The sequence below is a fragment of the Cherax quadricarinatus genome, chromosome 2 (genome assembly GCF_038502225.1).
Source record: "Cherax quadricarinatus isolate ZL_2023a chromosome 2, ASM3850222v1, whole genome shotgun sequence".
NCBI lineage: Eukaryota > Metazoa > Arthropoda > Malacostraca > Decapoda > Parastacidae > Cherax > Cherax quadricarinatus.
The window spans coordinates 65659307-65671806 of record NC_091293.1 but is presented as its reverse complement, the minus strand read 5'-3'; the positions used below and the strand labels follow the sequence as shown (position 1 = coordinate 65671806).

At 44.3% G+C, this 12500-nt stretch overlaps 1 protein-coding gene across 1 annotated transcript in view; it reads right to left on the bottom strand.

The window, feature by feature from the left end:
• The window catches only part of Rab6 (RAS oncogene family member Rab6), a gene marked incomplete in the record, with an annotated part of 227243 nt that overhangs the window by 36187 nt on the left and 178556 nt on the right, over positions 1–12500 (bottom strand). The window contains 1 exon segment of the mRNA XM_070088810.1: positions 3102–3191. Coding sequence (XP_069944911.1) covers positions 3102–3191 — 90 coding nt within the window.

The window sequence follows — 12500 nt, the reverse complement described above, 5'->3', positions numbered from 1 at the left end:
CAGTCAATGGATGAATCCAAAGTCAGCTGTGTGGTAGCACTGGACATTGCTGGTGCTTTCGACCGGGTGTGGCACCAGGGCCTCTTAGCAAAACTTCAAGCACTGGGAATTGCAGGCTCTACACTACGTCTCCTCAGTGATTACCTTCATGGTGGATCTGTAAGTGTAGTTCTCAATGGAAGAGAATCAGCAAGACATTCTATTGGGGCAAGTGTTCCACAAGGAAGCGTGCTGGGACCATTGTTATGGAATGTCTACTTCAACAACCTTCTTCATCTCATCCCAGAATCACATGCATATGCAGACGACTGTACACTGACATTCACTTATCCAAGAGAAGAAATGCCTGCTGCTCTAAGCTACATCAATCACCAGCTGAGAGCTATATCAGCTTGGGGAAATAGATGGCAAGTAACATTTGCACCTGAGAAAACGCAAATGATGATCGTCTCAAGGCACCATGATGGTAATGTTGGTGCAGTAGTAAGGATGAATGGGAGGGTGTTGGCACCTGGAGAAGTTGATATCCTTGGGGTGAAATATGACTCCAAACTAACCATGAAGAACCATGTTGTAAATCTTGCAAACAAGGCAGCCAGGAAGCTTACAACACTTCGCCGTACCTCGCATCTGCTTGACAGTAGGGGTTGCAAGATTCTGTACGAGGCACAAGTAGGCTCACACCTCGAGTATGCTCCACTTTCTTGGTTTGCCTGCCCCCCCCCCTCTCATCTGCGACTGCTTGACAGAGTAGAGAACAGAGCAAGACGTCTCATCTCTCACCTGGACCCATCCTGGATAGATCTGGCATTTCAGCAGAGCCTTCAACACAGGAGGGATGTTGGTGGCCTTACTGTTATGTACAAGGCCAATACTGTCAAAGTACCAAACTTGGATCCACTTCGAGGACAGCGTGAAACAAGCTTTTATGCCACAAGACGGGCAGAAAGCAGCAACTTCACTCTGGCTGTACCCTACTCCAGAACATCACTCCATCTGAGATCATATATACCCAGGATGACTCGTGTATGGAACACATTCGTACAGCATAATGATGTCAACGAGATAAAATCAGTTGATCAAATGAAAATGCTGGCCCACAGATGGCTCCAACTTCATCCTGTTCCCTACTTGTATGTCTCATAACAATAAAAATGCTTTCAAATGAGCTGATGTAGGTAACAGCTCTTAGCTTGCCAATAAAGTTAGGAATCCTTAACCTTGTCAAACCCTATGTAAAAAAAAAGGGGGGGGGGGCTGATGGGGGAGGGAGAGGGGCAGAATGGAAGGGAGAGGGAGAGGGGCAGAAGGGAAGGGGCAGAGGGGCAGAAGGGAAGGGGCAGAGGGGCAGAAGGGAAGGGGCAGAGGCAGAAGGGAAGGGGCAGAGAGGCAGAAGGGAAGGGGCAGAGATGCAGAAGGGAAGGGGCAGAGAGGCAGAAGGGAAGGGGCAGAAGGGATGGGGCAGAAGGGATGGGGCAGAAGGGAAGAGGCAGAGGGGGAGAGGGGGAGAGGGGGAGAGGGGGAGAGGGGGAGAGGGGGAGAGGGGGAGGGGGGAGAGGGGCAGAGGGAGAGGGGGAGAGGGGCAGAGGGAGAGGGGGAGAGGGAGAGGGGGAGAGGGGCAGAGGGAGAGGGGCAGAGGGAGAGGGGCAGAGGGAGAGGGGGAGAGGGAGAGGGAGAGGAGGAGAGGGGGGAGGGGGAGCGGGGCAGTGGGGCAGGGGGAGAGGGGGAGAGGGGGAGAGGGGGAGAGGGGGAGAGGGGGGGGAGGGGCAGAGGGGGAGAGGGGGAGAGGGGAGAGGGGGAGAGGGGCAGAGGGGGAGGGGGAGAGGGGCAGAGTTGGAGGGGCAGAGGGGCATAGGGGGAGAGGGGCAGAGGGGCAGAGGGGCAGGGGGAGAGGGAGAGGGGGAGTGGGGGAGGGGGAGAGGGGGAGGGGGAGAGGGGGAGAGGGAGAGGGAGAGAGGCTGAGGGGGAGAGGAGGGGGAGAGGGGGAGAGGGGCAGGGGGAGAGGGGCAGGGGGGAGGGGGAGAGGGAGAGAGGCTGAGGGGGAGAGGAGGGGGAGAGGGGGAGAGGGGCAGGGGGGAGGGGGAGAGGGGCAGGGGGAGGGGGAGAGGGGGCAGGGGGGAGGGGGAAAGGGGCAGAGGGGGAGGGGCAGAGGGGGAGAGGGGGAGAGGGGCAGAGGGGGAGAGGGGCAGAGGGGAGAGGGGCAGGGGGAGAGGGAGAGGGGCAGAGGGGGAGGGGGGAGGGGAGGGGCAGAGGGGGAGAGGGGCAGAGGGGGAGGGGGAGAGGGGCAGAGGGGGAGAGGGGCAGAGGGGGAGGGGGAGAGGGGCAGAGGGGGAGAGGGGCAGAGGGGGAGGGGGAGAGGGGCAGAGGGGGAGGGAGAGGGGGGAGGGGGAGGGAGAGAGGGGGGGAGGGAGAGGGGGGAGGGGAAGGGGGAGGGAGAGAGGGGGGAGGGGCAGAGGGGGAGGGAGAGAGGGGCAGAGGTGGAGGGGACAGGGGAGCAGAGGAGAGGGGAGGACTTTAGAAAAGAGTGAAGAAAGCACTGAAAAACTTAGTTAATACTGTAGGAAAAAATTACATGTGACAAAGACTACCTACGAAGTCCAGTAGTAATGATGTTTACGGAGAACCGAGTGAGCTCACATGCATAAAATACAACACAAGAACAAAATCAATAAAAGCATCACTCAATACAAATACTCTCATACCAAGTTAAATAGCCAGGATCACTTAAAACCCAAATAATACAGGTCTAAATTAATATGCTGCTCAGCTACATGGTTCAAAAAAGATATGAAGCAAGTCCAAAAAACTTTAGGAACTATTATTACCCACTGCAAGCAAAACATGTAGGGTAAGTGCCCAATGTAGGTACAGTAGGTGAGCAACCAAACCAAAGATTGCTACTGAAATACTTGGTTCTAGTGAAGCATCAAAGCCTAAGCAAGACATTTTTGGCAGTGTACCACATGCAGTTACGTAACTTCTACTCTACTAGAAGCAAAATCCAAAATTTATGCATAATGAAAACTACAGCAAAGAAGCTGGACAATAAATAAGTTACAATTGGCTAGAGTATTTACATTCAGTGTTCATGTCCACCTTACCTGCTTCACATTGTATCCTGCTTTTGCACTTGTCTCTATAAACATCACATTAAGCTCCTTTGCCTTTCGCTCACCTTCCTCAGTAGAAACCTGAAAAACACATTCTAATATTAACAGGTATACAAAAATTTTACTCTTCACCTATGTACAAAATCAGCTGTCCCTAAAATGCTATCAGGAAAAATCATCTTGTTAATTCACACTGTACATCAACTAACGATATTCTAGCCTACATGGAAGTGGGCTAGAATTCTTCCCTTGTAACTTAAGACACATCGTAAAAGGTAACAAATGCCAGTAGCAAAAGGATAGCAACTAAATTTCTAAAAGGAGAAAGAATATCTTGAAACTGGGGTGTTTGAATGTGTGTAGGTGTAGCACAGAGTAAAACAAATTAATTGTTAATGGTAGAAATGACAACAAGCTGGATGTCCTAGCACTAAGTGAAACAAAGTTTAAGGATAATAATTTTGTTAAGGGGGGATAAATGGGATTAGATCGAGTGTACCAAAGAGAATCAAGAGCTAGGAAAAAAGCAGCAATATTATTCATAAATTTTGTAAAGAAAAATAGGATTTTAAGTGAATAAATTATGGGGTTAAGAGTAAAAATGGGACAGAAGAGTTGGGTTCAAGTGCATAGGCATCTGGGGATGGGGGGGGGGAGGAAATTGAAAAGATTTTTGGAAGGCATTAAGTGAATGAGGTAAAGAGGAGGACAAGGGAGAAAATTAGCATGAGAGGTTGTTTCAATGTAAAAGATGGTAGATGGAAGGCAGAGTACAGTACCTTGGTACTCAAACTTAATTTGTTCCAGAAGGCTGTTTGAGTGCTGATCTGTTCGAGTAACGAATGAATTTCTCCCACAAGGAATAATGTAAATTAGATTAATCTGTTTCAGACCCCCAAAATACTTACAAAAGCATTTTAACATGAAGTTTACAAGCCTAGCATGCATAAATCTAAAAAACAAGAAACCTAACACAATGAATAGATGAAGTAAATGCAAATTTATCCTCGCTTTACCTGTAACTGGAGAGTTGATGGCATATGTGGAAGATAGTGAGAAAGGTGAGGAGGAAGGGAGATGGTATTGTTCATTATATTCCATAAAAATGGCAGGTAACTGTGCTTCTGGGGTTCTTTCTCTTTTCTGTCTCTCTGCTTTCTTCCTGAGACTCCCTGGGTCTGTCTCACTAGAAACCTGTCTAATGAAATTTGCTTTTGACTGCATTTTAAAAAGTTTCTGAAGTGAGACATAGGCTTGTCAAACAGCAGGTTTATAACACAATTTGCTACAGCTTTGGCTGGGTGATAATGCTCAAGAAAACTTTGCACTTCCTCCCCCATTTAGCACACCTTTCTTTTATAACAGCAGTAGGCAGGTCAAGTTTGTTTGGTTGAGTGCTGAGCAAACGGTTGACTACCGAGTGATTTTTTTACTGAACAAAGTGTTCAAATACAGAATTGCTTAAGTTGAGACCTGTTCGAGTACCGAGGCACCACTGCATATGGAAAGGAAGAGGGAGGTTAAAAGTGTAACAGGCTAAAAAAAAAAAACAGCCAAAGAAAGAATAGGGAGTATCAGCAAATTTTGCCAAAACTAAGTAAACTGTACTGGAGATCAATATGGTGAGGAAGCCTGGAGAGCAAAGGGACTTAACAGTAAAAAACAAAAAGAGGGGAGATGTTAGATAAAGATGTGGAGGTACTGGAAAGATGGAAAGGATATTTTGTAGAGTTGTTAGAATGTTAGTGTAGGGGAAGTGGTGATTTCATGCAAGGGACAGAAGGAAGAAGGAACCTCAGGTAGTTGTGGAGAGAGTGCGAGGCAGTGGGTAGAATGAAAGGAGGGAAAGCAAATGGGATGGAAGGAATTAAAAGAAATATTAGAAGCAGGTGGGGACAATGTTGGAGTGGTTGGTGTGTTTGTTCAAGGTGTGCATGGAAGAAAGATACCAATGGATTGGTAGAGTATAAAGCTTTCTAGTACAAGGTACAAGGAGATAGAGAATATAAGAATTACAAGGAAAAAAAAAAAGTGAGTATACCATGTAATCTTATAAAGAGCTATTTGTTGCATATATAGATTTAGAAAAGGCATAACATATGTGGCTAAAGGAAGCCATGTGGCAGCTATTGCAAATGTATGAAATAGGAGGCAGGTTACTATAAGCAGTTAAAATATTTTATGCAAAGTGAGGCTCTCCAGTTAGGGTATGTAGGAGGAAAGGGGATTATTTCCCAGTAAAAGCATGACAGACAGGTATGCACGATGTAACAATGGATGCTTAACACTCATGAATGAGCTTGTAAAAGTACAGTAGGGCCCCGCTTTACGGCGGTTTGCCTTACGGCATTCCACTAATACGGTGATGTCAAATTATGACCAAAATTCGCTATACGGCAAGCGGTCTTTCAAATACAGCGCCCCCCACCCGGTTTGTCTACACTCTGTGACCACATCTATTATGTCAGGAAACTTTCCAAAATTTTGTGTTTTAAAGTTACTGCCTATTTTATGTGTACTCTGGTAATTATACTGTACTTAAGTGTACCTGTACCTAAATATACTTGCACACTGTGCTGGTGTGCAGGTACACATTAAAATAGCTAAGTTTCTCTACTCATGACGCCAATACTACGTAATAATAATCACTCTTGGGCACACTGTCTTATTTTACATTAATATAGGCATTTTGATTAATCCATCTATGATATTTTCCTCAAAATTATACATGAAACCCATTACATAGCATATAAACATGATACATACACTCACAGAATAAAAAGTGACGTAAATACGAGATTTGTTTACAAAGCGGCTGTGTAGTTAGTGTCGGAAGAATTACGTTTTCTCTAAACTGGGGGATAACTGTAGAAAAATATTCTTTTCGTATGCCTTCACTATATATAGCAATTCACGACCCTTGTGGGTTTAGTGCTTTTTATGATAATAATACTACTACTACTACTACTATCTTCATTCACTCTAAAAATGGTGTGTTGCTGTTTGTTTATTCTGTACTAACTTGTACAACTTGTACACAATGTAAGAGTATTTGTATTGTGAGGTAATTATAATAAAAAAATAGTTTGTAAAACATTTACCTCAATCTTACAAACGTACATGAATGAACTAAAAGCAGACATATTAATACGCATTTATTTTGCCTGACCAAGTGATCGCCCACTACCTGTTCACTTTGCAATCTTACATTGTCTGAACTCTGTATCTCGTTCTCTCTCTCGTTTACACTTTTGTTAATTAGTTGGCTCTCACTGAGGATGGCGTCTAAGCTTAGCTGTGATAAAAAGAGGAGTCGTAAGCCTCTTGCTTTAAGTGCCAAGTCAGAGGATTATGATGTGCCATTCTGATTTTATTCAATAAACACTGCCACTCACCTCGCACATAATATTAATATTTTAAGGCAAGTAATAAGTGTACTCTATGTGTATCTTACCTTTTATTGTGTTTTTAATGCCTATTTCCATTACTAACTTAATATAAATTAGTGTAAACTTATTGTCTGGCATTTATTGCATATTTTATATGTGCTCTGATAATACTTGTGGAACTGCGTGGTAGCCGGCCGGAGGGACAGCATTACATTTTCTCTGCTCAGCCATCAGAGAAAACGTTTATGAATCTGCACTTGGCCCAGCCACTCCCCCACTCCGCTTTTGTTTACAATTTTCGGCATGAATTATTCATTACTTCTCCCTGCGTTTATGATGGCATCTAAAGGTAGTTGTTAGAAATGATTAAATTCAGTGAACAAGGTATGTCGATGCTAATAATATGGCTCTGGGCCACAGTGGTCCAGTGGCTAATGTGACGGTCTGGAGTTTTGAGACTGATCGCGGGTTCTATCCCCGCCCGTGGTATGGTTTGTTTGCAATCATGTCATTACGATTTCGTGAGCCACAGTGTAGGTAGCCCGCCTGGGCTACACCTACTGGCTACCTACACTGACTTCCTACAAATACTACTCGCCTCTCTTCCTATACAGTGGACCCCTGCATAGCGACTTTAATCCGTGCAAGATGGCTCATTGTTATGCGAAATGATCGGTATGCGAATGAATTTTCCCCATAAGAAATAATGGAAATCAAATTAATCCGTGCAAGACACCCAAAAGTATGAAAAAAAAAATTTTACCACATGAAATATACATTTTCCTACACACAAAGAGAAGGATACATGCACAATAGTAGAGTAGTACTACTCTACTAGGTGAAGAATAAATGACACTTACCTTTATTGAAGATGCAGCAAAGACTGATGAGACACTGTGTCCTGGGAGTGCCTTTTCCTCCTGAATACTGTAGGTCCTGTTTGGCATTTTCTTCCAGAACAGGCCTTATCACACTGTATGCCACTACGATTCTTAAATCTCTCAAACCAACCTTTGCTGGCTTTAAATTCACCAATATGAGCACTAGTTCCAGGCATTTTTCCCTGTTCACCTGGGTGTTAGTCGACTGGTGTGGGTTGCATCCTGGGAGACAAGATTAAGGACCCCAATGGAAATAAGTTAGACAGTCTTCGATGACACTGACTTTTTTTGGGTTATCCTGGGTGGCAAATCCTCTGGGGTTAATTGTTTCTTGGTATTCTCAATAAGCCACACCAACAACGGTGCTACAGCAGCAGCAGCTGACAGTGCTACAGCAGCAGCAGCTGACAGTGCTACAGCAGCAGCAGCTGACAGTGCTACAGCAGCAGCTGACAGTGCTACAGCAGCAGCAGACGATGCTACAGCAGCAGCAGCTGACAGTGCTACAGCAGCAGTAGACGATGCTACAGCAGCAGCAGACGATGCTACAGCAGACGGTACTACAGCAGCAGCAGCTGACGGTGGTACAACAGCAGCAGCAGCTGTACCACCAATAGTAGCGATGGTTGATTGGGGTTTATTATACAACCTGGCCAGCTCGGAGACACGCACTCCACTTTCATACTTATCAATGATCTTTTTCTTCATCTCTATAGTAATTCTCACCCTTATTGCTGTAGGGTTGGCACTAGATGCTTTCTTGGGGCCCATGGTCACTTATTTTGCAGATAAAATCACCAAAAACACTGTAATAATACGAAATGTTCCGATTGTATGCTTGGATGTTACCGCGGAGGCTGGCTGGTAAACAATGCCACCGGCGGCACATGTGAGGCTGGCTAAGGGCGCACATTGGACGCATCTCGGACGAAGAGCGGTGAGCGGGTTTTTGAGCGGTATGCGAGGCAAAATTTTTGCGATAAAAGCGAGCGGTATGCGGATTGAACGTTATGTGATGCGTACGGTATGCGGGGGTCCACTGTATTAAGACTACACATATTTTAAGGTAAGTAATGAGTGTACTGTATGTGTATTTTAACTCTGGGATGTTTTAAATATCGTATATTAAGTATGAGATGGGGAGTCAAGGCTACCTACACCTGGGCTACCTGCACCTGACTTCCTACAAATATGTACTACTCACCTCTCTCCCTACATTAAGATTACAAATACTTTAAGATAAGTAATGAATGTACTGTGAATGTATTTTACTTTGCCTGTTTTTAATGCCTAGTTCTATTACTAACTTAATATAATTTAGTGTAAACTTGTTGTCAGGCATTTATATGCATTTATAAATGGAAAAAAATGGCGTTCTGCTTTCTGGCGACGTCTGCTTTCTGGTGACAGCCTGGAACCTAACCCGCCGTATAAGTGGGGCCCTACTGTAAATGATAGGGTGTTAACTAAAAGTGTGGGATAAAAGATATTGGATGTTATCAAGGCTGCTCTTTGCTAATGACAGTTCTTTAAGGGGATTCTGAAGACAAGTTGCAAAGATTGGTGGATCAATTTGGGAGTCTATTTAAAAGATAGATATTAAAAGTGAACTTTTTACAATTATGGCATCTGATAATTGTTGTTCAATCTGGTTCATTTCATTTTGAAAGAATTCAGAAAACTGTGTATCCATGCAAGATTTCCAGTCATGTACATCATCTATCTTGGTGCTGAGGAAAGTTATTTGTTTGGCATGGTTTAGAACAGTTCACTGTACTTCTTTATGGTCATCATTCATTTTTTCTAGGCTGTGAAGAGTTTTGTTCAAGCTCATAAATCCTCTTTGCTTGAGCTGATTGAGTTCAAGGTTAGTAATCTTGACATGAATGGCCTGTAATGATTCTTGTGTGATGTTTTGTAGGTTATTTGCTAGAGATTTGATGCACTCTGATGACTTCACCAATTCTGGAGTGATTGGCCAAGTTTCATTGAAGCCGCATTAGAGTAAAATAGTCTTGTACGAGCCTGGCCATGTTTGTTGCTGTTTCATCAGCTGGAGAGAGATGGGTGATGCATCAGTCTCTAATCTATCTATGAGGGAAGGTGTTAGTTAAACTTTTTTTTAAATGGTTTTATCCAAGACTTGAAGTTTCTAGTGCTGGTTCTCCTGCCCTTCCCTCTGTCAATGAGAACACTGATTTTGTATAGACAGTGGTGTAATGAGCAGATCTTGTGTAAAGAGCTTAGGTAGCTCGTTTGTCTGGCAGCAAGGCTTATGTTTAATAGTGCTCAGCAGTCCTCCATTCTTAGTCAGCGAGTTTGACGTATTAGTAGATTTCCAGTCAAGTTCGTATAATTTTGTTTCCACATATGTTAGTGCAGTAAAACCTAGGGCTAACCCTGAGAAGTCTATGCTAGTTGTGGAATCTATTGTGGCATTGGGGAAGTCCATGGGGTTGGAGGTTAGTGGGGAGGATGTGGAGGAGTTGGTGGAGGACGGCGATGAAAAACTAACCAATGATGAGCTGCAAGAGCATCTCCAACAGCAAGAGGACACAACTAAGGAAACTGCTTCAGAGGAAGGGAGAGAGAAATGGAGGAAGTTGCCTTCTTCAAAGATTACGGAAATTTGTGCAAAGTGGGTTGACGTGCAAACCTTCATAGATGAAAATCACCCTGACACAGCTATTACAAGCTGTGCTGGTGACTTTTACAATGACATTGTTGTTGCTCATTTTAGGAAAATCTTGCAGGAACATGAGGTACAGAGCTCTATGGAAAGATTTTTGGTGCGACAGAGTTCCAGTGACTCAAGTTGTTCCCAGTGGCATTAAAAGAAGGGAAGCAAGCCCAAAAAAGGACTTGGTACCTAAAGTCCTTATGGAAGGGGGATTCCATCTCCATCTCCCCTCCTCCCAGCTATCACTCAATACTACATCTTCAATAAAGGTAAGTGTCACTTATTGTTCATTTAGTACAGTATGTGTATTTACTGTGCATGTATCCTTTTTCTGTGTAGGAAAATGCATATTTCAAGTGAGAAAAAAAAATTCATGCTTTCGGGTGTCAAACGGATTAATTGCATTTCCATTATTTCTTATGGGAAAAATGAATTCGATTAACGATAAATTCAACTAACGACAAGCTCTCTGGAACAGATTAATATCGTTGGTTGAGGGTCCACTAACTGGTTTCCCTGAATCCCCTCACTAAATATTACCCTGCTCACACTCCAACAGCTTGTCAGGTCCCAAAAACCATTCATCTCCATTCACTCCAATCTAGCGCGCGCGCACATACGCGCACGCGCGCACGCACACGCACACACACACACACGCACACGCACACACACACACACACACACACGCGCACACACACGCGCACACACACGCGCACACACACGCGCACACACACACACACTAACCAACACACTAACCAACACACTAACTAACTGCTGCAGCATATGGGCGCCTAGCAAACCTCAGAACAGCATTCCGACATCTTAATAAGGAATCATTCAGGACCCTGTACACCGTGTACGTTAGGCCCATATTGGAGTATGCGGCACCAGTTTGGAACCCACACCTAGCCAAGCACGTGAAGAAACTAGAGAAAGTGCAAAGGTTTGCAACAAGACTAGTCCCAGAGCTAGGAGGTATGTCCTACGAGGAGAGGTTAAGGGAAATCAACCTGACGACACTGGAGGACAGGAGAGATAGGGGGGACATGATAACGGCATACAAAATACTGAGAGGAATTGACAAGGTGGACAAAGACAGGATGTTACAGAGATTGGACACAGTAACAAGGGGACACAGTTGGAAGCTGAAGACACAGATGAATCACAGGGATGTTAGGAAGTATTTCTTCAGCCACAGAGTAGTCAGTAAGTGGAATAGTTTGGGAAGCGATGTAGTGGAGGCAGGATCCATACATAGCTTTAAGCAGAGGTATGATAAAGCTCACGGCTCAGGGAGAGTGACCTAGTAGCGATCAGTGAAGAGGCGGGGCCAGGAGCTCGGACTCGACCCCCGCAACCTCAACTAGGTGAGTACAACTAGGTGAGTACACACACACACACACGCACGCACGCTTGCTGGAAGTCCAAGCCCCTCACCCACAAAACCTCCTTTACCCCCAGCCTCCAACCTTTTCGAGAACTACCCCTACCCCGCCTTCCTTCCCCTACAGATTTATATGCTCTCCATGTCATTCTACTTTGATCCATTCTCTCTAAATGACCAAACCACCTCAACAACCCCTCTTCAGCCCTCTGATTAATACTTTTATTAACTCCACACCTCCTAACCTCCAAACTCCAAATTTTCTGCATAATATTTACACCAAACATTGCTCTTAGACTGGACATCTCCACTGCCTCCAATCGCCTCCTCACTGCAGCATTTACAACACAAGCTTCACACCCATACAAGAGGGTTGGTACCACTATACTTCCATACATTCCCTTCTTTGCCTCCATATATAACTTTTTTTGTCTCCACCTATACCTCAAAGCACCACTCACCTTTTTTTCTTCATCAATTCTATGGTTAACCTCATCCTTCATAAACCCACGTCAGCACTCAAATTTCTGAAAACATTCACTTCTTCCATACTCCCTCTCTCCAATGTGATATCCAATTTTTCTTTATTTAAATCATTTGATACCCTCATCACCTTACTCTTATCTATGTTCACTTTCAACTTTCTACCTTTACACCCCCTCCCAAACTTGTTCACTAACCTTTGCAAATTTTCTTTTAGACTCTCCCATAAGCACAGTATCATCAGCAAAAAGCAACTATGTCAATTCCCATTTTGTATTTGATTCCCCATAATTCAATCCCACCCCTCTCCCCAACACCCTAGCATTTACTTCTTTCAGAACCCCATCTATAAATATATTAAACAACCATGGTGACATTACACATCCCTGTCCAAGACCTACTTTTACTGGGAAGTAATCTCCCTCTCTTCTTCACACCCTAACCTGAGCCTCATTATCCTCATAAAAAAACTTTACAGCATTAGTAACTTACTACCTATTCCATATACATGCAACAACTGCCACATTGCTCTCCTATCCACTGTCATATGCCTTTTCTAAATCCATAAATGCA